The 26,540-nt window shown below is 39.0% G+C and overlaps 1 protein-coding gene across 1 annotated transcript in view; it reads right to left on the bottom strand.

Annotated features, from left to right (window-relative positions):
• Positions 1 to 199: 199 nt before the first annotated feature.
• The window catches only part of adamtsl3 (ADAMTS-like 3), a 133,653-nt gene continuing 107,312 nt past the window's right edge, over positions 200 to 26,540 (bottom strand). Inside the window, exons 18-31 of the mRNA XM_066701487.1 lie at positions 25,091 to 25,301; positions 24,608 to 24,787; positions 24,249 to 24,402; positions 21,461 to 22,556; positions 13,944 to 14,071; positions 13,457 to 13,585; positions 10,159 to 10,341; positions 9,276 to 9,395; positions 8,711 to 8,923; positions 7,084 to 7,267; positions 5,609 to 5,813; positions 3,683 to 3,792; positions 3,139 to 3,353; positions 200 to 2,258 (exon numbers count right to left, since the gene is read on the bottom strand). Of these exons, the coding sequence (XP_066557584.1) occupies positions 2,149 to 2,258; positions 3,139 to 3,353; positions 3,683 to 3,792; positions 5,609 to 5,813; positions 7,084 to 7,267; positions 8,711 to 8,923; positions 9,276 to 9,395; positions 10,159 to 10,341; positions 13,457 to 13,585; positions 13,944 to 14,071; positions 21,461 to 22,556; positions 24,249 to 24,402; positions 24,608 to 24,787; positions 25,091 to 25,301 (3,238 nt within the window). The 3' untranslated portion in view covers positions 200 to 2,148. The remainder of the gene's footprint in view (positions 2,259 to 3,138; positions 3,354 to 3,682; positions 3,793 to 5,608; positions 5,814 to 7,083; positions 7,268 to 8,710; positions 8,924 to 9,275; positions 9,396 to 10,158; positions 10,342 to 13,456; positions 13,586 to 13,943; positions 14,072 to 21,460; positions 22,557 to 24,248; positions 24,403 to 24,607; positions 24,788 to 25,090; positions 25,302 to 26,540) is intronic.

Raw genomic sequence — 26,540 nt, 5'->3', positions numbered from 1 at the left:
TTTAACAACCTACACATATTACAGTAAATATCAGTAGCTATATCGGAATGTTGAGAGTTTAGTTAAGTATATGTACTCCATCCATGTTTGAAAGGAGAAATTTCTTGACAACAAATATTTTTTAAAAGGATTGCAATAATATGTCCGCATCACATGCGTATGAAACCAGGAGGAAGTTGATAATAAAAACAACAAGAAATCATGTTAGCAAGTGCTAAATTCAGGGGATAATACTCAAATATTAAATACAAGGTACAAAGACACTTAAATCAGTAACTTTGGTAGTAAGAAAATAAAGTCCCAAAATCTACACTCAATGTACAGTATTGCACTTTAAAACAGTATATACAAGTCATATTTTACAATGCACTATATTATTAAAATAAAAAATAAAAAACACAAAAAAACAAGACCCATTTTAGAATTCAGGAAGCTAAAGGCACACACGGAGTTCTGCAGTATCTTTCCTAAAGTGCCTTACATTTTTCTTCCATTAATTACCTATAATAAAAACTGGAACAGTGTAACACCAGTTTCTGTAGGGTTTTACAACAAAGCTTTTAATACTGACAAAACTGAGAATAAAGAAGTATCTTTACTGACACAAATTAGATTTCGGTAAGTATTGTCAGTTACTGCATGTTAAGTTTCATACCAATGTAGAACATGTTAGGCGAAACTCTTACATTGATATTTACCCCAATACTGGACAGCTAACATTTATTGGCTGTTTAAAATTGTTTGGTTGTCAATTAAACAACTACATTTAATTTATTTTCATGTAAGCACATTGATTTGCAGATTAATAACATTATTGAATACATAAAACTTGTTTATGTTAATGATAAATTATTTTTTAATCACAACCATGCTGTCATGCAGGTGAATGGTCTTTCGTAAAACTATACTTAAATCCTGAATTCTACATCTGTTTTTTTTATTATTATTCACTCATACACACAGATGATGAAAATTAACAATAGTAAAAGTGGATAGTGTGCATTGTACTGTATTATTTTAAGTACACTTATTGAATGGTTGGAAACAATCCTTTCATGTTTCGTGTTTTTTGTTCTGCTTTCTCTATGGAGCTTGTGCAGTTACCGTGGGTTGATAAACACCTTCATAACCAGATTGTCCAATTAATAATAAAAGAAACCCAAATGGTTCAAATGGAAGCAGTGTTAATTTAACAACAGTTCTACAAATATCTTTTACCGTCTGTGCATACAGGGGATTTACAATGCTCATTGTAGTTTAAAAGGATCATTTTAGGTGAAAGCCTAGCAGACAATGACCTTTTAATCACGTCTTTAAACTCACTTCTATATACATAAATAGTGTAACAACAGAAAAGTATAAAAATCCACACCGTATTTAGTAACTACTGCCCACCATAGATTGCACAAACGTGAACTGCTTGAACATATAGTTAAACACAAAATAACTTACTATAAAGACCTACGCTTTGTTATTTGTAATTTATGTTATCATTCCTTTAACCTTTTCTGCCTAATGCCATCATACACTTGCATCATATATGCCGATCCTCTCTTTAAAAGAAAAATACAGAAGGAGTAAATAAAAACTTACAAAGCAGCTTAATGTACAGTCCAGAATAACTAAAGGGTACATGTACTATCATCTTTAAAGTGCTGAACAAAGGTGTTTCAAACACTACAAAATTACATAACCCTATTTCTAGAACATTGATTTCTGAGGCACACAGGGAGATTAAATCTTGGAAAAGGTTTCTTCAGTCCATATGCACGCCTCATTTCCGACCCCTGTCACACAAGTGTCCGAAGCAGAGGATATCTTGCATTTTGCTTCTCTTCTCTTTCAGTCCTGCTACCAATAATGGGAGCCAATCGAAGTCATCCGAAGAATTCTTCATCAACAAGCAGTGAAACGCCTTTTAGCATTGGTGCAACAGTAGCATTTTTCCAGTATAGTTTTAAAAGTCTTTACAAACAGTTTGTAAAACAACAGCAACGGCAACAACAACAAAATAACATGAACAGTCCTTTATCATTTCAAAGTAGATTAGTTTTCTAATAATACACATGTTTAGGCTTCGTGAATTTTGCCTCTCTCTGATCCACCTGGTCTCTTAAGTGTTCGCAGCCTCCACTGAAAATAAAAGAGCTACACCTCCCGGCAGGACTCGCAGCATCTTTGCTTATAAAGATCTATGAGGCATAACTTCAGGCGCTTTACGACAGCACAGTAATGTGTTGTGTCCTTGCATTCACCCCCTTAAAAGGAGAGAGAGTTGAAAAAAAAAAACAATTAGAAATTATTTGTCAAACATGTGCAATAAAATTCAGGACACTGTAACTGTGTTCAGTTCTGAGAATCAAGTAATCCTTTCTGAAGTGGACCTTTATGTTGAACAATGACACTCCCAATTCTGATAATGTCTGTTTCGCCTGTAGGGGGCACTGTAAACACACTGAAGAAAGTGAAACAATGCACTGAGGTGCAACCGATTACAACTGTGGAAGTGTGTCAGTTCATTTTACGATTATTTTTAGTGATTATATTTCCACCTTTACATTGTTTATATTTCTCACCTCTTATGTGAATAAACTTTTGAAATTCCTTCTCTTTCATTTCCCTAATGCTTTTCTCAAAACCTATGTAATACTATAATTTAAACTCTTTGATTAATCCTCAGCGGACAACACTGTGCTGACACACACACAGGTTTCTTTGCCGTGAGATCGAGCGCCGCCAAGTTTAAATAGCCACAGTTAGCGGTCTGCTCTAGAACTGTACTGGAACTTGCTGCCAGAGGATCTCTTATTAAAAAACCATGTGTGAGACCAGTTGCATTTCTTAATCATTTTTATTATTGTAATCATGCCGAAAATCATGAGGTATTTCCATTCTTATATAAAACTAAATTAGGTTTCATATAACATCCCCACTACAAGTGTGTAGGTAAACTAAAACAAGCAATGTAAAGAAATGGTTTAAAATGAATATATTGTAAACCATATATAGTTGTGATTTTATGAATACTTACCAAGAGTCTATAGGTGCATATTAAGTAGAAGAACAAGAGGAAGAAGAGGAAGAGGAAGTTCAAAAAGAACTCTTGATTTATTACAATTAAAAAAGCCAAGTACTTACTGCCACAGGAAGTCACATTACAGTGCTGCCACGTGACTGGGCGCCTCTGCCAGGCACAGTACTGGTCTGCCAGGGTCTTGTTGTTCTTCCTGTGAACACAATCCACCCGGCGGGACTGGAAGCCGCTGCCACAAGCGGCCGTGCAGGGCCTCCAAGCGCCGACCCTCCACTGCACATCACACAGCTCAGAGGAGCAGTTCCGCACAGACACTGGCCTAGGAACACATACAACATTATTATTTACTATTGACATTATTATGTATGTATGTATATATGTACATATGTTTTATTTAAGCATCACTTTATAACAGTTAACAGAAATCAACCTGCAAAGTAAAACATGTAAATAAACACAATTTTGATATCAAAACTTTGAACTTGGTGCCGATTGCAGATATTAAATGTAACGGTTGATTGCAGCTTTCTGCGTGTCAGAAGCTTCCTGCTTGAACCTAATGTTTTCATTTTGATGTGTAGTGTACAATTTTAAATAAGATCTGACTGGCTGTGTCTGTTTGAGGTGTTTTGTGTGATGCAGTGGTACCTGTCCCTTTCATCACAGTGGGATTCTGGGATGGCAGAACCGTTGAGATGCTGGCACACCACCGGCCTCTGCTGCACGGTGAGGGCTGGGCCCAGACAGCGACTGGAGCACTGCAACAACACACAGTAACCAACCTTGACACACCGTTAACACACCTAGAAACCTGACGCATTGGAACTGCAGTAAGGACATAAAGCACCTAAGTAATATGAAGTTCTGGTTCTGGAAGGCCACAGTCCAACAGTTACAAGGGGAATTCAATGTTCTCAGACCAGGAATGGATGGACCCAGCGACTGATTCAATGAAGTCATTTAGAGCTCACATGGGGTGAAAACTGGGTAAACACTGCAGCTCTGCAGGATCACTGACAGAGGCTAATTGAAATCTCAGTATGCATGCAGAAAAATAGAAACAAATATTGTTAATCTTTTTTTATAAATGATTGGTATTGTACTAAAATGTCCATGTTACAAATTGTTAATTATTATTAATATTATTATTATTATTATTATATACAGTGGGGTAAATTTTCAAAAAACGCATTTCAAAAAAGTTATAAATTGATTTGCATGTTAATGAGGGAAATAAGTATTTGACCCCTTCGACTTAGTACTTGGTGGCAAAACCCTTGTTGGCAATCACAGAGGTCAGACGTTTCTTGTAGTTGGCCACCAGGTTTGATCTCAGGAGGGATTTTGTCCCACTCCTCTTTGCAGATCCTCTCCAAGTCATTAAGGTTTCGAGGCTGACGTTTGGCAACTCGAACCTTCAGCTCCCTCCACAGATTTTCTATGGGATTAAGGTCTAGAGACTGGCTAGGCCACTCCAGGACCTTAATGTGCTTCTTCTTGAGCCACTCCTTTGTTGCCTTGGCTGTGTGTTTTGGGTCATTGTCATGCTGGAATACCCATCCACGACCCATTTTCAATGCCCTGGCTGAGGGAAGGAGGTTCTCACCCAAGATTTGACGGTACATGGCCCCGTCCATCGTCCCTTTGATGCGGTGCAGTTGTCCTGTCCCCTTAGCAGAAAAACACCCCCAAAGCATAATGTTTCCACCTCCATGTTTGACGGTGGGGATGGTGTTCTTGGGGTCATTCCTCCTCCTCCAAACACGGAGAGTTGAGATGATGCCAAAGAGCTCGATTTTGGTCTCATCTGACCACAACACTTTCACCCAGTTCTCCTCTGAATCATTCAGATGTTCATTGGCAAACTTCAGACAGGCCTGTACATGTGCTTTCTTGAGCAGGGGGACCTTGCGGGCGCTGCAGGATTTCAGTCCTTCACGGCATAGTGTGTTACCAATTGTTTTCTTGGTGACTATGGTCCCAGCTGCCTTGAGATCATTAACAAGATCCTCCCGTGTAGTTCTGGGCTGATTCCTCACCGTTCTCATGATCATTGAAACTCCACGAGGTGAGATCTTGCATGGAGCCCCAGACCGAGGGAGACTGACAGTTATTTTGTGTTTTTTTCATTTGCGAATAATCGCACCTACTGTTGTCACCTTCTCACCAAGCTGCTTGGCGATGGTCTTGTAGCCCATTCCAGCCTTGTGTAGGTCTACAATCTTGTCCCTGACATCCTTGGACAGCTCTTTGGTCTTGGCCATGGTGGAGAGTTTGGAATCTGATTGATTGATTGCTTCTGTGGAAATCTTGCTGATTGATAGGGGATCAAATACTTATTTCCCTCATTAACATGCAAATCAATTTATAACTTTTTTGAAATGCATTTTTCTGGATTTTTTTGTTGTTATTCTGTCTTTCACTGTTAAAATACACCTACCATTAAAATTATAGACTGATCATTTCTTTGTCAGTGGGCAAATGTACAAAATCAGCAGGGGATCAAATACTTTTTTCCCTCACTGTAACTCCCCATACACTCAGCAGAGGGACACATTTGGGAATGGGACTGACCTGCTCCCAGGGGCTCACCACCCACTCTGTGCAGGTGTCAGACTGGCACTCTTCTCTTTCCGAGGGCTGCGGCTCTCTCTCGCAGGCCGTCGGCAGCAGAATCCTCACGGCCCCATCGGCCGCCACCTGCTGACAGGAAACCTGTCTCTGCCTGAAGCCTCTGCCACAGGAAGTTGAACACTTGGACCACACAGTGGAGACCCAGCTGGTAAGGAACACATTCCTCATATTAAACTGGCAAACAAAACATTTAATTCAACATGAACCAGTAATACAACAATACAGAAACTCTACAAAAGTGGTGAAGGTAATGATTTACTACTATCACAGCTGACAAAATTATACTTAAAATAGTTCCTAACGCAGAGAATCCGATTACTCTGAAAGTCTGCTGCCAAAGGTTGCCTACCGCTCTTGACACCAGGTGGATAATTACAGATTTAGTTTGAATGTTTTTTTTAAGTGTTTTTCTTTCAGGTAATACTCTTTGTTTCCCCTATTCCCACTATTACCATGCTGAGCTTTCACTTTCTGCAGAGAGCATGCAAAGGTACAGCATAAAAAGTCAAGAAACTTCACATTCTTACCAAGAATATAAAGTTACCCACTGGGACTCAGTCTGTGCCACGATACTGGAGTACAGAAGTCAAGTCACTTAAGACATACTAAGCTTTTAGTACCTTAAGTAACTGCACCTGCTTTCAGAGGAATAACAAATCTGAGCACCGAGAATGTCGTGCAGAGAGTTCAACAAGTCACTTTATAGTGGCTGGCAGCACAGACTGCGGGAAGTGCATCTAGATAGAAGTCCTCTCAGGTTTAAACTTTAAGAGCAGACTTTTTTTTCTAATCAGATGAATTAAATTAAATGTTTCCCCATTTTTTCCATGCTTAATTGGCAATAGAAGAAAAACAGCTGAAAGAAGCACCTGCAATTTGTTGCACACTTCAAAAGCCTACCCTACACTTGAAACTTTAAAGGAGTTAACAGCGAAAAACCTAATATAAAGCAGCCAGTAACAGCACACAGCAGTCTGGGGTTTAAAAGGCTCACAGGGGCAGCAACAAAGACCAGCATTGTATGAAGATACCCCATAGAGAGTTCAGAAAAGACACTAAGTAGTTTCACAGACTGAATTGATATTAAGATTAATGTGTAAGTCCTTGCACATGGGTGCAATAAAATGATGTTTTTGGCCTAGACATCCATGACAAATTAAACATGCTTTTATTCTGCAAAATGAGTTATTTTTTTGTAAAGCTTTAACGACTGTTTTAAACTCTAGTACTCTATTTAAAAGTATCTGAAATTAGACAGCAAAACAGTAGCTTGTATAAAATATGTAAAAGGTCAGGCAAAGATAAGACAGAGAGAATACGTTGGTGTTTTCACAGACTTCCACCCCAATCAGTCCTCAGCAGTGGCCTTTCCCATTTAGATGGCCATACTCTATGGACTGTGGTTAGCTCTGTACCTGGGTAAGCAGTCTTGTATGTTACAAGGCTGAGTGCTGGACACTGGCTTTGGAAGATGAGCACAGGCCACCTGATTAACAGCCTCGCCCTCCTTAGTGACGCAGTGAAGGGCCCTCGACTGCGTGCCCTTATTGCCACAGGTAGTTGTGCACACAGTCCACTCGCTGAGCTGCCATGTGTACTCTGTTGATAAGCAAACAAACAACATTTATCTTCTCAATTCTCACATAGTAGAGACGACCACCAGATGAATGGCACAACTTTTGCTTTGCCTAAATGCAACACAACTTAAAAAAAAAACTAATTTTGAGAAAAAGGGGAAAAACTGACAATCCTAAAGCATGAGCAGATACATGATTACAAATCTTGCTTAGTCTCGTCTTTTCACTGAGGTCGGAAGTCACGGGAACCACGTGTGTTCAAACATAATGGCCCCACTACAGCGCCACAACTGATAATTCCTGTTACAAATTTAGCTATTTTAATACAGAGAATCAGTATTGCTGATTAACTTTATGTTTTATTTTTTATATGAACTAAACATGAACAGCAACATATAATAAAGGGTTGCTGTATTTATTCATCAAAGATTTCTGTATATTTTATATGGATGAAGAAGTTTTTTTTATATACGGTATGTATTTATTCTGGTAGATATCCGTTTCAAAGACATGCGCTGTAAAAATGATTTCCAAGATTACTACTCTGGCAATTATTTTCATTCGATTGCTTGACAAAGTGTGCATACATTTCAAGTGCTGGTATGCTGGAGGTATTCTTCTCCCTGAACGAAATCAAATGAAGCAGCACAAGGGCTTAAGGGGGACATTTTTCAGGTTTACTAATGATTAGGCAGGCACTTTTCACAGCTAGTCAAACTGAATGCATGCTTGCTTTGGTTATGACTACAGAGAAGATATGGATCTTAAACAAAAAATAAAAGTGTCCAAAAGGAATTTGGCATACCATTAAAGTACAACGTAAACGGGGAGCTAAAATTCACTTGAATTAATAAAATAAAATATCAAGTGACCAGTTTTTTTCTTTTCCCCTTTCCCCCCACTCACAAAACAATTGAAGCCTTCACGCTCGAATGCTCTCTTGATTTCACCCTCTTTGATTCCTTGTCACTACCTTATGCATAAAGTGTTACTAATTGCTGACAATTTCTTAATGGCAGAAGGTGCTAAAATTTACTGTATTAATTAAGCTCTTATGATAGCTACCAGCTGTGTCCACTAATCTGCACACATTTAAAGCCCATGAGGTTTCTGGAGAGTTTATGATGTGGATTTTTCCCTTTTTTATTGAACATGGGATTATTTATTGTAAAATATAATATAAATAATTTATAAATAGAAGATATCCAACAGCTGATAAAGTGTGGAGGGAAACACAGCTGATGGAGACAGTAATTGTCCTTCACACCCCAGTTAGACTAAACAATTCTACATATCTTAACAGGAAACTAGTGGGCCGTTAACAATTTTGAAAGAAGTTATTAAGAAATACAACCCTTTTTTCTGCAAACCTAGGGCAAACAGGACTGTGTGAGTGATGCAGAAAGCAAAGGGAAGAGAAAGCAATAGAAGCCAACAGACAACACTTATAAATGTTCAAACTAACCTTCAAGGTGGACATTGACCCAGGCAAATATGGGCTGGGAGTTTGTGGGGGTCTGGCATCTGAACTGGCCATCAAATTTTCCAGCAAGTGTGTTCACCTCAAGCACCCGCCCCCCAACCAGCATCCTGTACTGCAGGCCCGGAGCCTCTTTCAGGGTCTGGTTTTGGAAATACCAGTAAATAGCTTTTCTGTGGTTTGGAAGAACTGGACACCCTGAGGAGAAATTATAATAATAGGCAGAAAAAAAAGAAGTAGAAGAAAACTTAACATGAGCGTTAAAACGTTAAAATGATTATTTTCAAGTCTGCATTTTCTGCTTCTGTCTGTTTAGTCTACCGAAGCGATGCAAAATAATGTATTCATCTTTCTGCTTAATTTCTAATCAGAAAATAATGTATTATATAATCACTATTGTGTTTTTTTTGGTCAAACATTATTCTAATGCTTACTAAACCATTCAACTACAATGTTTTTCCTTTGGAAAGGCATACAGACTGGAAATCTGTTGGTGCCATGGGTTGAGATACTTTGTAGATTTGGCTCATGGGTAACGCAGGTAGCACACCTATGCGTAGCAGGTCCCCTGGCTTCACAGCAATGCTGGTTCCAATTCGAGATGCCATCAACACTCTCTTGCGGCTCCTGTCTCTTGACAGACCTGGATGATCGATGGAGGGCCCATGGGCTGTACAGGGTCCAAAAAAGGAAAACAAGTTACTTGTGTAGAACAATAAACTCCACATCTCAGAGTACCTTAACTAACATTATGTTTCAATGTGAAATGTGACCTCCCTTTTCTGAGAAATTAACTTATTTTCCCAAACTATATTTACCATATACAAACCTACACTGCATCTTGCAAGATCTGCAGGATTACAAAACCAAAATGGAGAACTCAGGAAGGAAGAACTTTGAAAATGGCCTCAAAACAGTTTCAGCAAGGAGATCAACCATGGGGATATATATCAGTATTTGTGGCTATGTGTGAATGTGTGTATGTAGGTCTGTATTAAACTGTGCTTGTAAAGCGTTATAATAAAGTATAACGGATGGAGACCACCATGGCGAGGAGCAGTTAGTGAGTTCAAGTAGCATCCAGAATTGTAATGTATATTCAAAATGAAGTTTGTGATTTGAAATAAAAACCAAGATGGATTTTACCTCCCGGGTTAAGATGGATTTAGCCAAATGTAGCTTCCGCCAGACCAACTTTTGATTTAACTTCAATCACTCACTATTTCTGTACATGATGGGTTCCCTAATGCCAATATCAATACTACATTCATGCGTCTGTCTGTAGGTTGACAGATTAAGGAAAACATATGGCAAATAATATTTTCAAACACAATCCAAAAGCTATAAACGAGATGTGAAGGGGAGCTTCTGGATTACCCTGTAACAAAGTGATGCTTTATATAATGTGATGTAAACTGCACTTCAGGACTCACCAGACACAGAGAGAAAGCTGGACGCAATTGATTTTCCGAGAGGATTGGCTGCCACACAGGAGTACGTTCCATAATTTTCTAATGAAATGTTCTGGAGTAATAAAGATCCATTGAGGAGAAGGAAAGCATTCCTGTTCATTAGGCCCTCATTCTTGTGCCAGTTTATGGCTGGCTGAGGTACACCTATCAGAAGACAAGCATGCCAAGATAACGTATTATTCAATGTGTCACTCAGATATTTCAAAGATCTGCAGAGTACAGTGTAGAAAGAATCCAGGTCAATGAAAGAAGCATTGGCTTTCCAAATGAGTAAAGCGCTTGAACAATCACAGCCTAATCCATGACACCTGCTTGCACTCAGTGATGTATAACAGTTTCGAAGCCGTGGCCTTTATGAACAATACAATACAAGTAATGGAATGCAAAACACTCCTGAGAGAAGCAGTTCTTGAAAGCAATTTTAAGGTGTAATTGACAAATCAAGTAGTGGTATTTTGCAGTTTCTCACAAGCAGCTACTGGAAACAAAACATACTGCCACGTCTCTATCTAGTAGCACCACTCAGGGAACAAACAAACAGATGGCAGATCAATCAATTAGACTCAGCTGCAGAATACCAATACACAGTGGAAATGCCGTACTGACATATGCATTTCTCCATCAAGAATAATTCAATCAGTCTCAGAATATTACAAATTATCTACAAAATATATTGGCAGGAGCAGATAAATTTGCCTTGGAATTGACAGTAAATGCATTTGGTGAAATAAGACCTAATAAATAAATAAACTTCTGAAGGGCAACGCAAAAAATTCTCCTTAGCTTCAGCCCTAAAGATTTGCTTTCAATGTGAAGTGTGTTATGTCATGTGCATAGCTTTACGTCTTATTTAAAAAATTACAACCGATGTGTACAAATTCCTTTTGTGAAGGAGCCCAATCTTCCTAACAGACGTGCTTCAACCAGACATCCTTAAATAGCCAGAAAGCAGTCAATAGTTCCTGTTCACAGCCAATAATGAACTGTGATGCTTTTCTGGGCATTAATTACATCAGCACTAGATAATTATTTCAAAGATGCTCTGTGAACCAGTTTAATGCCAACATGCTGTGCCAGGAAAGCACACGCTGGGTCCTTCTGAGCAACACCTCGAATTTGGGTCAGGAAGAGTTCATTTTAAATATCAGATGCACTGGCTAATTTGTCAGGCCTGGGTCATACTTTTACGCATAGTGATGAATGCTGTTGCTAAATATACATATGCTGGGAAACCACAAGACATTCTTTCAGTGTCTGCATTCAAATTCCATGTAGAATCCGATATCCTACAGCACGAATCTGTGCCACACAAGATAAGGACAGCAACAGACTGATGTAGGATTAATTTTCTCTTTTTGCATATTAAAAAAGCTTTTGTCTTCTACAGTTATTCAAGATTGTACAGGCAATGAGGTCCATTTACCCCAAGGGGGCACAGTTGTAACATCCTTCTTTCTTCCTAGTCTGTCATAAGTAGAACCATTCATTTCAGTCCTGCATATTATTGGAGAGTTTTACAGTATTGGCTTGTTTTAAAAGCTCACACTTGCAGATAAGCAGATTGTCATTTTAGGTAAATCATTGGGGAACACAGGTGCAAAGCTGATATGAGTCCCTTACATTTCAAAACAATCTGCAGAATGCATAACACTTTCTTTGTTTTCACAATGTACATAGTTAACTACAGGTTATCTACAAAAAAGTTTTTAAATCATATTTATTATATGGAGAAAACTAGCTGTGAAAATCTATAACTATATTATACTTTCCATATAAAGCCATTAAAATACCTACACATAGACCACAGAAATGTGAGAAATATCAGTGTCTATTTGAAGGCTTAACTTGGCCTCAGCATACCAGATAGTTGCTGCATGCTATCATTGCTTTACAGTGCATTTTAGGCCAGGGATTTCAAAATGTTACATGAAACACTTGCCAGATTTAATATTCGGATAACAACAGTGTCTACAGTTCAAACTGTTCACTGTAAAGCAATGACCTTTGGTACACATGTAAATGGGGAAAGGAGGTACAACTACGGGGGTAGCTCAATGTGACTAGCATTAGTGCCCATGATGGCTTGCTTGGATGGACACGGTGTTCAATGGCATGAAAGAGTACTATATTTCATAAGTGTGAATAGGCTAACTGACTGTACACCCCAAGCCCTTATTCAATTAACCCCCCTCCCTCTCTCTTTAGTAAATGAATTTTGTTTCTGTAACTGGGATCCTGTTGAGTATTCACACTTTCTTTGTGCTTAGTTTACGTGACCTCCATATTAAAGAAGGTCTTTACAACATGTCTTTAGGTTATGAAATGTGAAATGCCATGGATGATTTACACGCTATCTCGGGAACCCTTTGAAAACATTTTTTTTTGGTTGCCATTTTAGTCAAATGTCAATACCCTTTTTCCAGGAGATTACTTCTGTAAACGACGTGGGAAAGATAAATTCTCTGTAAGACCCATAAAACCCATAAATGACATGTTGATTTTACGCACAATTACATTGCAATTATCTGTAGCCTTCATTATTTCCACATATTAGGTAGGAACCATTAAAAGCATGGTATGCAAACTTTGAATGTATGTATAGTTAGGTATAGGTATAGGGGCACTTATGTGAGAATATCTTACATTAGTGGTTTCTAAGGTAACAACTAAAAAATGTCGGAGGTTATACAAATGTTAAATGTCTTTATTTTCAGATATCAGACCTAATGCCATCACAAACACATACTAACTTTGAAAGATGAAGCAATACATCAACTGAAGTGAGGTAACTGAAGGCTTGTATTTGAAAACACTACAGAAAGAAAAACATAAGAGGAAGAGGCCCAACTATATTATATAATGAACATATTCTAAAAATAATGGTTTAACTTTCATTGCCTTTCAAGGTCAGTTCTAAAGTGGTTTACTTCTGAAGGCTGAAAACATGAAAATATATTTGCAAAAACAGACTACAGGAAAATAATAAGTCAACTTGTTTACCATGTCCTTGTTATTTTCAGGCAATGATCTAGTTTTCCTCATTCAATATTTTCTATACAGTACTAGCTCATAATGGATCTGTAGTTAATTACATATCTAAGTTGTTGTTGTCTGAAACATGGGCATTAAAATTGAATTTCTTCTCTGAGTACAGTATCTTCTCCACAGACTAATTTTCTCTGAATGACAATTTAACCTCATTTGTGTCTTCATCAGGTAATTAATGCTGCTGGCTTGGGAGCAGAAAGTTGTCACCCACCTGTCATAGGACACTCCAGTGTGACATTAGCTCCAGTGCTGATGCTGACGCTGCCCCCAACGACAGCTGTGACTCTCCTGCTCTCCAGCTCAGAAATATTCCTTCTGGAAGCATGGATTACAGGCACCTCTATTGTCAAAACAGAAGATACAGGATGCATTGGAAATAGTTTTTTCATATATATTTACCACCATAACTAACATAGTTACCGTATTCTTCTAGCTGCCCAAATCTGGTTCTATGCTTGTGTATACCAAAACCTCCATATGTAATAGGGATAATGGCATATATACCACCAGTATGCGGGTCCTCAAGACTCTACAAACCCCCATGAGGTCCAGCCTCTGTATTTGACCCAAATACAGGTCTGATGATAAAACACCTGGGTGATAAGTCACTACTCTGTTGTTGTAGCTTGTAGTTTCATTATGAGAGAACAACGCTAGAACATGGGCATGCTGTTGTCATACATGTTGTGCAGTCTTACCAGCATACTGCAGCTGCGATGCTTCCGTGTCGGAGCCCATGTTGTTTGTGGCCGTGCATGCATACTCGCCAGCATCCTCCCCACTCGGGTCAGAGATGTGCAGTGTTCCAGTGCTATCCCACGATACACTGGGGAGATGAGAAGGAAATCCCTTATCAAACAGTCATACTGCATATGTCTCCTGAAGTAAGTTCTCATGTGATACACATACAGACATGATTAAATCTAGGATGTGATTTATATTTGTGTTATTCAAGGTTAACCAATACAGTTAGTCACTCAGGACACAATTGCTTAAAATCCGCTGAACAATACTTGCTCATAGTCTTAGTCATGCATTTTCAAGTTGGATGTATAACAGGGCTCATTGTGTCTCATTGGGCCTGTTACAGTGATGTCACTCCCCTGTACTTGGAGGGCACCTTACTATAACTTAGAATTTTAATCACACATCACAGTTTAATAAAACCAACACTCATGTAAAGTATAATCCAACTGCTTACATTTTAGTTCAAATGATTTTGTTTTGTTTTTTCTTTGCACAATTCTACAAACCTCCTTTCACAAGGCTATTTCCCATTCGCTTACTGACTTAATAACTCTAACCCTGGCTGAACACTGATGTTTATGAGTAAAAATACAGTATATTTATTATCGCAGGTCTATTGTACGTGCTGAGGGATTTCCCCCGAGACTGAAACCAAGAACCATTTGTGAGCCTCCTGACTGAAGAAATCCTAATAAAGCCTCTTAGACACTTAACAGTTTCACAGGGATACCCCAGAGGAAAAACTATTTCAACAGGAAGGTCTAATAAACTGCCTTGAATGCATTACAGTCTGCTGCAATAGCTGAGTGTTCATCTCTGACTTGATTGATAGTTCAACCTTTTTCAGATTTTTCAGTTTTCCCAAGGTTTGGCTATTGCATCAATTTAAGTCTGAAGAGGCTTCTTCCACTATGGTACAAAGACAGTGCATGCATATAAATAAAGTGGAAATATATATATATATATATATATATATATATATATATATATATATATACATCGATCAGCCATAACATTATGACCACCTGCCTAATATTTTGTAGGTCCCACTTTTGCTGCCAAAACAGCCCTGACCCGTCGAGGCATGGACTCCACTAGATCTCTGAAGGTGTGCTGTGGTATCTGGCACCAAGACGTTAGCAGCAGATCCTTTAAGTCCTGTAAGTTGCGAGGTTGGGCCTCCATGGATCGGACTTGTTTGTCCAGCACATCCCACAGATGCTCGATTGCATTGAGATCTGGGGAATTTGGAGGCCAAGTCAACACCTTGAACTTGTGATTCATCAGACCAGGCCACCTTCTTCCATTGCTCCGTGGTCCAGTTCTGATGCTCTCGTGCCCATTGTAGGTGCTTTCAGCAGTGGACAGGAGTCAGCATGGGCACCCTGACTGGTCTGCGGCTACGCAGCCCCATACGCAACAAACTGCGATGCACTGTGTGTTCTGACACCTTTCTATCAGAACCAGCATTAACTTTTTCAGCAATTTGAGCTACAGTAGCTCGTCTGTTGGATCGGACCACACGGGCCAGCCTTCACTCCCCACGTGCATCAGTGAGCCTTGGCCGCCCATGACCCTGTCGCCGGTTCACCACTTTTCCTTCCTTGGACCACTTTTGATAGGTACTGACCACTGCAGACCGGGAACACCCCACAAGAGCTGCAGTTTTGGAGATGCTCTGACCCAGTCGTCTAGCCATCACAATGTGGCCCTTGTCAAAGTCGCTCAGATCCTTACGCTTTCCCATTTTTCCTGCTTCTAACACATAAACTTTTAGGACAAAATGTTCACTTGCTGCCTAATATATCCCACCCACTGACAGGTGCCATGATAACGAGATTATCAGTGTTATTCACTTCACCTGTCAGTGCTCATAATGTTATGGCTGATCGGTGTATATATATAGTTATTGACAATTGATTATCTGGATAGTCCCATCTAAATCAATGAAAACTATTGGCATTGACATATTTAAATTATGCTAGAGAGCAGATAGCATAAACTGAGGCAGAGATTTAAAAAATATAGATTTTTAGAAAGTCTGAGGAACAAAATAAGCTCTGTTTTAACAATATAAAATACGAATCTGATTATTACAATTTATGAAGGTGTTTTGGGGATTCCAGACAACTGTCAGATCAGAAGGATCTTCTTGGTGCAATGACAAAAATGAGAAAAAATAAATCCCTCTGATCTGATTTCTGAATGAACTACTTAAGGAATGTCAAGAGGAGATAGTTTGGGACAATGAAAGCATACTGTAGTTTATGATTCCCTGAGGGGTAGTAACACCACTTTACTCCTCAGACAGCCCAGTGGGCAAGCTTGTGGAATCTGTGCTATAGTCTATATAAGACTGCTGCTGGAGGAATTGACCAACTCATGGCTTACTTATATGTTTTTGAAGATGAAAAAGAAATTGTCTGTAGAAGTGATTATTATGTCAAAGAAAGAATGAAAACTTTCAAAATAAATCTTGCAAAGACATTGAAGCAGGAACATAAAGGCCCATTCACATAATTTATATTCCCAACTTTGTCTTCTGTTCTGTTCTACTTCCCTAATAAAATGAAGTTTTTCATATATATCATAAATTGGGTAGTGCTGTCAAGATTCAGTGTGTGATGAAATTAACAAGGCATCCACTTGAACTTAAGAAGGCAACAACTTACAGCTAATGAACAGGAACCCTTTTAAGCCTAGAGGTATTGTAAGTGAGAATGTTTCAGGTCATGCTGTTGAACTAGGACTGTGAAGTGATATGTGGAGAGGCTGACAAGTCATGGAAGTTTCTTACAGCTATAAATGGGGAAAACTGTATAAAGTCCATAAGTGCAGACTTAGTGGAGTTGAATTGCAAGATATATAATACAACTTTGTTGTATAATACGGCACCAAATGGCAAGAACCCTACTAATCTAGTTTATCTTTCATATGATAACTGTAGTTAACCATTTCAAAACGGCTATAAAACACAATGCTTTAATAATTATAACACAGCTGAGCACTCTCCTAAAAATACTTTTAAAAAGAAAGAAATTGATTGTTTGACCCCATATATATACACACATTTTGTCAAATTACCAGACACAGTAAGTTCCCCAAGTAATTTTTTTTTTTTTTAAGATAGCTGAATGTACAACTGTTTTCAAATAGCAACAATTTCAAGTCACATGGTTGCAATTCTGAAGATTAAATTGAAAACAATTATCCCTAGCTAAAAAAGAAGGTACCCAGGAATCCTATTAGCAACCCTATATATTGTTAGATATTACGAGAAATCAAGGATAATTCCTGCACAGACTTGACTGGCTGGTATCTGTGCGTTTGACATGTATATCATGTACTAGGCTTTCAGATTAAAGAAATGTCTTTCATAAATTATGAATTATTCCAGCCACAAGTTAGATGAGAGTAGAATTACTAGATAACTGTTATAAATATTGCTGTGTTGCAGGCTCCTAATAAAATATAATATTATTTATTTAAATGTTTAGAGTTTAACCTTTCTTAATATAAAAACTGTAGTATTGCTTCAGATTAAGTGTCTCCGTTGAACCAGAAGCAGCCTTGGAATATCGAAGCAAGAGTTGGACCGAGTGTTTAGGCTTTGGGATTGAGAAGAAAGAAAGGTGCCCGCTGGGCCAAAAAGATTCCTGTTGTAACTCTTCATCAAGAGAGAGAGAGGAAAAAGGAAGGATTAAAACTGGTGAATGCAATGGCAGTGAATTCCTGAGAAATCAAACGGCCGACGCTCCAGCACCGAATCGCTTTGATGATGAGCACAATGCACAGGCAACTGTTCCAGACATGCAAAGGAAAGACGCCTAGCGCCCCTGTATGCCACTGAGTCTGAAGAATACTTTAGGTGTGCATGTGTAAATGGGAATGTAAAGCAACCACTCCCTCTGACCGAGAATGGGTTTGGATCGAGAACTGGATTACTTTTTTTATTTTTTATTATAAAATCAAAGCTAAAAAATTGCCTCCAGCACGTTGGACATTCAACATCAAGGAAGAAAAACTCTTTCTGAGAAGGTGCAGAAATTCAAAGATCAGCAGAGGTCCTGCAGGGTCTGAGTCCCCCAGGGTTTGCCTCATGTGTTTTGCACATGTTAGGAAGAGAGATGTTACAGGGATTCTTTATGTGAAGGTGGTAAAACACTCACCCTAGGATCTAAGACCCTTGTAGATATTACCAGCTTTTTCCAAAAGTTTTTAATGACCCTGATTACAAGCCCTGTTCTCACATAAGTAAACAGCAAGCCTGCGTCTGGACATCTCTCCCCAAGGATGCCTTCAATATTGTGAAAGAACCATCAAGAAAATTAAAACACGTCCTGTTTTGAACTGCTTTTACACCGAGTAAAGATTACATTTTGGAAGTCAGTCAAATTAGTGCTGCTCTGATTGACAGTACTTCAATGTCATGATCAATCCCATATGCAATCTTTACCAAAACACAATTACATTTAAAAAAATCTTCCAAAACTTGATATGCACTACATTCTATTGAAAAGTTGTTTCTCCTGCTGAAGCTCCTACTTCACAAAGTGTGTTCTGGCTAATATTTACACACTGTGACTGAGGTGGAATATACATTTGGAACAGTGGATTTAGTGGATACCTACCTCTGTGACATGCATTACAATAACCCACAATATGAACAGGGTCAGACAGATATTTTGGCTAGACTAATGCAAGGAGATCTGATGCTGTCTTGCCATAAGAATAAAGTCCCTTCTCTGCCTGATTGTGAATGGTAGTGATCTTGCTCTGAGCAGCACAATCAGATGTCAGAGTAATGTGCTAATGATTGTCTTACTTCCATCATGTAAGTTAAAATATTCCCTTGTGTTTTTCGGGGGGGGAAGCCATGCCATGAAACATCAAGTGTTTGTTTTAAAACTATTTCTAGCTGGGGAGCATTACACAAATTAAAAGACAAATAAATGTAAACCCGTTGAGTGTGTTTTGTTTACAATGTGTTTTCAAAGGAAAGAATCCTTCAAATTGGCAACTTTGTGCGCTTAGCTAAGAGCTTAATGGGAATTGGGTTTCCGACATCTGGCATTGAGAATTATAAGAATTTGAAATAGCTTAAATTTCACAAAAAAGGGTCCTACAACTCCCTTTGAAAAAAACAGAAACTATGTTAACTTTTCAGTCACCTTAAAGTGTTACAGATTTCATTACTCATTTATCTGGTACAAATGTTGTTTTTACTAAGTCATAAGGAGGGATTAATTGATAATATTAATGCTTTGGAAACCCCTTTTGAAGGTCTGACGAGGTTAGATGAAAGCAGAAAAAGATTTCAGATCATCCGATACATTGGAAAGTGAATGGCAGGGGCAATGCACAACCTAGTGAAGTCTGGGGAGTTTTCTGACTTTTGAAATATGCAGCCAGTGTTTTACATTCATTTTATTGGATATCACAGGAGAACTATGTTTTGGTTGGCAAAGTCTGAAATCAATTAGGAACACTGGGGTGTATCCAAGTAATATTATTTTGCCTTTATCTTTTTTTTCTTTAAATCGTTCTTTTCCTAATCGTAGGACATGCAGATTCCAGAGGAGTCCAGACAGTAAAAAGCTAAAGCTAACATTCACAGTGACATGGCTTGATAGCCAGGAGCTAAGCAAAGGAGTGCCTGACCGAACAAGTCAGTCTTAAGCAAACAGTTACAAATGTGCCAGTTGAAGCTGTCTGTTGAATGCCTGTGTATTAAAAAAAACATAAGCCTTAAAAACAAATTTTTAGTTATGGGCTTTAGTAATGAATTCATTACAGGATATTCAAGATATTTAACCTCTTCTGACCTCAAACTCCAGACCCTCAGCCAAACGTACAAGAACTCCACTGTAGGAAATAACTCAAAATTCATGGAGCATTTTAACATTTTAGCATGTTGTATGGGAGAACAGGGAACATTAATGCAACTATATGGCAAACGTCAAAGCTACTTTGGGAGATGATACAACAGTCAGGAGGGACCTGCAAATTTAGGAGCTCAACTCTGATTGCTTCAATCCTTGCCTGTTTAGCCTTTTAATATTGCTGGCAACTTACGTTTTTTACCATGTTTACATAGGAATGATTGCTTTAGATCTGGCACAATTCTTTCAGGAAAGACTAAAGACAGTGTTTGGTGACTGTCTGGGTGGAGGTAATTATGGGCAGTTTTTACTGAAGTAAAATTACAAAGATCTGAGCAAACGTTCTCAAGGACAATATTTTATAATCAACAGTAATTCGGCTGCATAGGAGTTTGGAATGTCCACACGAGAAACTCGCTTCAGAGCCAAAATAGTTTGGGAGACCTGTAAATGAACACTGAACTCTTAGAGCACCTCCCAGATACACCACAGAGGGGGCGGGGGTGAACTGAAATAAAAGTGGAGGGAACCTGTGGGACAGCGCAAACATTATACATCCTACTCTGTTATTGCCAGTGGAATACAAAGTAGTATAAGGTCAGAGCTGATCGTGAGCGAGATCAATTGATATGCAATATGTATAACTTCATTGAGAGTCGCTTTTGAAGAAGCACATGTTAAAGAAATCCAGACCTTCATTTCTACTGTATAACACACCCTTTTCAAAGATCTACACCAACATGTAGAAATATACATCTCTTGGTGCTCATCTATTTGTGTTATGTAACGATCCATGATATAATCTTTAAAACCCTGTCACATTTTATGTCTCTCTTTACATTGCAAGCGGAAACATTCCTGTGCTATACAGATTGACTGCAGTGTTTTTAATCTGTGGTATGCAGAAACAACACAGATCCTACTTTATTCATCACATAACACTTAAAAATGGAGATCTAACCGATGGTGCAAATGCTGATATCTCCACCTGACATAATTTCCCAGTGGAGAAAGTGACCCGTTTCTTCCTGATCCACCTGCTTTTCCAGAATTTCAATATTTAAATCTTACTTCTTACAACATTCGGAAGGAGAGAATTACATTTTCATAGGGATATGGAAACAGCTAGCCAGCAAAACATCTGGCAATGCCCAGACTGGGCATAAACTGTATGTATAGGGATATACAATGAGAATATTTGACAGTGATTGTTTTATTATTTTAAATTAGCACAATTGAATATTTCAGAATTTCCAGTGGCAAAAGGTCAAAACAAATATTCAGCCCTGCCAGCAATTTCACAGCTCAGTAGCACTAATATAATTCAGAAAAGTATTACATTAAAAACTCCAGATCAGGTATGCATGTGAAATAAGTTACCAAGCCAATCATTAATTGTTATTAAAATGTAAAAATTCCATTATGCAAACTATAATTCATGGGACATATTGATCTCTGTTAGTTGGACATGAGATCAGCATGTAACCACTGTAAATCTATCTGTGACAGGGAGTTTGGAAAGCCTTCAAAACAATAACCCCTGTAAAGAACTGTTATAAAAATTGAAGAATTTATGAAGCCTTTACCTTTCTGAAAAATGCAATGGTAATCCATCCTTTGTCCAGGAAAGTTTCGGCTCTGGCACACCGAGAGATGAACACATTAAATATATATTCCGTGTGGCGTTAGTCAGAAAGGCAGTCCTTCCAATGCTTATGTTAATGCTTTTCTGGAAGGTCATTAAGGGGTTCTGCTTTTGCCTAATGATAACAGGCTTTTTCTGCTTGTATAACTCCTTGTCTATGTCTTTGTCATAGATGTGCTCAGATGAATTTGGCGTCTTTTCAACAAGTTTGGTTTTGGAAGCATTTTCCTCCAAAGGCCCTTTCCACTTCTCAGTTGTAGACTGGGGTCTGGACACTTCAGCCATGAGCTTGTATATGAACTGTGAGGCTAGGTCATCAGTCACCTCTCCATTCTCAGCCAGCTGACTGATGTTCCTCACAAGCTCCTCGAACTGCCTGGGGTCCAGGCTATATGCGCCTTGAAGGATGGCTGCCTCCAGGTGTTTCTCAGGTAGCTCCGGGGAGCCATTGGGTTGTGCCGCGCTTGTTAAGTAGTTGCCAAGAACCTGTAGGAAAGCCTGATCTTGGGCCTGGCTGTCATCCAGATAAAACTCATTCTTTTCACTCCAGCTCTGCCACATCTTGCTCATTCTGTTCCATTTCTCTTCCAAGCGGCTGGCCTCGTTGAGGTCAATTCGCACTGATCTGCTGCTCTGTTCCATTTTCAGACTCCTCCCTTTGGGTGGCTCTATCAGCCTGTTGTCATTCCCAATCAGCTTCAGGATGAATGTTTCCATTGCAGGGCCAGCAACACAGCGGTACACCCCTATATCGCTTGCCTCCAGGCTATGGATCTTCAGAGAACCCGACTTCGTAATTCCCAGGCGTTTGGCATTGGAGAGGGCATGGCCGTCCTTCTCCCACCTGATGAGTGCCTTCTCGAACCTCCTTACGGGGCACCTGATCACCACGGAGGTCTTGGGCAGCAGATAGGCACGGCCCCCGATGGTGAAGTGGATGCGCTTTTCCTGCCGTGTCTGAATATAAACACGGTGCAGGCTGACAATCTGTGGGCCACGCTTCTGGGTCTGCTTGGGTTTCACCTCCTTCTTTTGCTCTGCCAAAGTAAACAATAATGGGTAACAGCTGTGAGACAAACAGACAAACACCATTATTAACTTCTACAATAGTCCATATTCAATGATATTTGTATGGATAGATAGATATGTAGATAGGTAGATAGATGATGTGCACACATTATAATTTAGTGCTGAAATTATACTACTGCTGTACTTTTGTAACTCAAACAGATTTTTGTATTGATTTGAATTACTGCACTTTTGTAATGCTCGTATAAACTGTAAGTCACCCTGGAGTGTCTGCAAATAAATAAATCAAGAAAGAAAGAAAGAAAGGAAGAAATAGTATTATAGTAGTACATTATATTACATATGGATAGGGAAACTCTTCCACAGATAACGAATTTCAAGGGTGACGATTGTATTGCAACAGAATCAATGGGATCTTTCTGATTTCTCTAGATGCCATACAGCCAACAGAAAACATATTCTGCCCTATTGCATAGTTTTGGACAAACCTGGAACAATCTAATCCACTTTGGGTTGTTGTTGTTGTTCTGGTCTGAGACCTTTGATCTACTGAGTTGGTCTGAACATGAGTAAAATACAATCCACCACAAAGTCCTATGGCTCTGTTGTGACCACCAGAATACAACCGCTGAACTGTTGTGAACATGATACGTCCAACAAAACATGACAATTTTGTGATCCTGGGGTGTGAGACATTGACAGCCTCATAGACAGCAATAGCTTTCTTTTCTAAAGCGTCACACCCTCAGCAAACATTTTGGCTGTGTTGCTACAGAGTTCAGTTAAAGGCTTCTTGATGATTCAGCATTCCACTAGTAATTAAAATCAGATAACTCTTTAACATGTAATACTGTACTTAACGTAAGGCCAAGGACATTCTTTAAACTCCATAGAATCTGTTTCAAGTAACTTTGAGGAACTCAGACATTTGGCTTGAGGTTCAGGAAAAACAATATTAAGTGACATTCAAAATCAGAAATGAATGATTAAAACATTTAAGAAAAACTGTTTCAAACTCTGCTGTATAATTAGTAGAAAATGTACATATATATATATATATATATATATATATATATATATATATATATATATATATATATATATATATATATATGTGTGTACTCTGTTCTTATATGTATCAATTATAACTTGTCATTAAAACTGCAGTACTTAGAACATTTCAACTGATTTAACTAAAATAAAAACAAACAAGGAATACTTAATCACTGCAAAATGTACACCTTCAAATATTCCAGTGCTAAACTATGACTGAATGGTTACCTAAGTAGGAGCCAAGAAATTTAATCTCATATTTTTATAATGCAGCCAGAACATCTGAAAATCATACCAGTGAGAGTTCACTTGTTGTTCATGAGTGAAAGGGGGTTCACAACTTACAAGCCATCAAGGCAGCAGACAGAAAAATAAACACAAATCACTAATATAAAGAGCAATCCAGGGATTTAAAAAGTACACTATCTACACTACAGCATTTCAAAAATCCTATTATGTTAATGTTTCAACCGAAGTTGCGACTCCACAACGTCCACGCAGAACAGAGCTCATTGAGCAATAACACCTACTCCTGCTTCAGTAACCCGCAAAGTGTATGAACTGCTGCCATTCAGTTGCCATAAATACAAGCAGCAGATGAAGATGCAGGTCAAAATCAGGTCAAGTTTGAAAGACAAGGAGCGTACTGGTGCAGGCGTTCATGCGGCAGGTCCTGACGAGAGCTGGCGAGGCAAGGCCGGCGCACAGCGATCTGTTTAGTGTGACCTGCTGGCCCATGGCTGTGACTCTGCGACAGGCCGGCTCCCTTCTCTGGATTCCAATCCCGCAGCTAACGGAGCACTGCCGAGCGAAAACAGAACAGTACATTTAGCTTCACCCGTGGCAATATTACAATTTTTACTTCAATGCAGCCAACGCCAAAGTTATATCCAACAGCTCAACCGGCATTAAAGAGGCAGACAGAACACATGCACTGAACTTGTGCATCATTAGAAATGTATAAACAGATATAACCTTGCATACTCATTCTCAGCGTGTAGCTCACCTTTGACCATTCTCCACCCGCCAGTTGAGGAGGGCAGTCTGACTGAGCGCAGGACGTGTGAGCCAGGGGTTTGCTGCCATGACAGAACTCATCCGAGAGCTTCAGGAACGCGCCATCAGACAGCAGCTGTTTACAGTGAACCTTGCGAGATCGTGTTCCTCCGCCACAAGAGTGAGAGCACTGTGACACAAACCACCACAACCAGTAAATCTAGGTATCCCACAGTCACTGCTATTTGTTCACTTTTGGATTGAATTGTATTGTATTTACTTCCCAAGAATCAGTTTAATAGCATACTTGAGTAACTGGTAACTAAGTAATTTTCCTACATTATATTATATTCTAGATAGATATTTAGATTTTTCATAAAATAATCTTAATACTTTTTTGTAATACAGTACACACACACACACACACATATATATATATATATATATATAAAGGCAATTCATTCTTTCGTTCATATTATTCTCAGCCTCTCACCTCCTGCCACTCCTCAGCCTGCCAAGATGGAGGGCAGTCAAACTGGTTACAGGCTTGCAGCATGGGTGGCTTGGGGTCTTGGCACTCTTTCTCGGCAATGCTGACAGTGTCCTGCGGGTCCAGAGATAACACGTGCATACAGAATACGTTCCTGGTTTGGATCCCTACCCCACATGTTGCCGAGCACTGAGTCCACGAGGTGACCTCCCACCTGAGCCAAAACACACAGAGAAACAACGCCAGACACGATGAGATTCATACCTGCTGGATCTTAGTATGCATGCAGATGCTTGGCCTGTGCCCATTTGAAAAACATGACCATATGCTTGTATGCAGAGTGCAGTCACGGCTATGGTGGTTCAGTACAATTGTGATTAATATTGTACATGGGATTTTCTTTTCTGTGGGGAGTCCAAACCTGCCCAAGTTCTTTTATAGGGTTTTAGGAAAACACAGACACTGAAAAACAAACTGATGTGGAACAAATAGAGTTTCAAATAAATGTTTTTGTGTGTGTGTGTGTTTATTTGTAACACATTTTTCAGCCTTTGAAAGCAAAAACTTTTTTTTTCCATCCGTGATACAGACTTGTGCAGATGTTGTCTACAATCAGGTTTATCTACACACTGGGACCTCATGAATAGCTACTCAGCAATAAATTATGTTCATAAGGAAAGCAAAATGAATAACAAGTCTGCTGTTCTATACTCTGAAAAATGCCACATGTAAACACAATGAATTATAACTGGGCCTCGAGCGGAAGTAGGGATAATTAAAAAGCAACAGTCTGGGCTTCAGAGATTGGGGTTGCTGGATCCTCTACTGATAGGTGTATACAGCAGAAATATAGGCACCACAGAGCTAAGAGGGTTGACTGTGCAGCTGCTTCCTGAGAGAAACCATTAAAGAAACAGGAAAGAACACTAAATTAAGCTATGGATCAGCTTTATGAATGTATCAGACACTTTTTAGAAGTGGATAAATTAATCCACATGCATTTAAACAGCAGTTTTGTGAGACTTAATTGTTGAACATGTGGTGACTGATGCACTAGCTGGAACAGAATACATTGTAGTCAACAGAAGAGAAAGGAGAGACCCTCAGCTCAGTGACATAATTCGAGTGACACACATTTTTTCAGTTAATCTTTACTCCAGGGAACCTCCCAAGTTTGTTGGCCTCAATCAGAATGACATCCCTGACAGTCTGCAGATCAGAAACCATCTTGTTATTTATTTTGAGGGCTGACACAACATCCAATACCTATTTAGAAAATCTAGAGAAGACTTGCCGGCTGGATAGCTAGCTCATTCACATTTGTTAATTACACTACATTACTTATGGCCCCGCATAAACAAGTAACTCATTAAATATACTGAACACAGATGGCCTCTCTAGTTTGTATTATGAATGAACGGGAATAGAGGGATGTATAAAAAAAATTGTTCAT

Source organism: Amia ocellicauda, chromosome 4, assembly GCF_036373705.1.
Source record: "Amia ocellicauda isolate fAmiCal2 chromosome 4, fAmiCal2.hap1, whole genome shotgun sequence".
Taxonomy (NCBI): Eukaryota; Metazoa; Chordata; class Actinopteri; order Amiiformes; family Amiidae; genus Amia; species Amia ocellicauda.
Note: the sequence above shows the minus strand (reverse complement) of the source record. Positions and strands in the feature narration are given on the sequence as shown.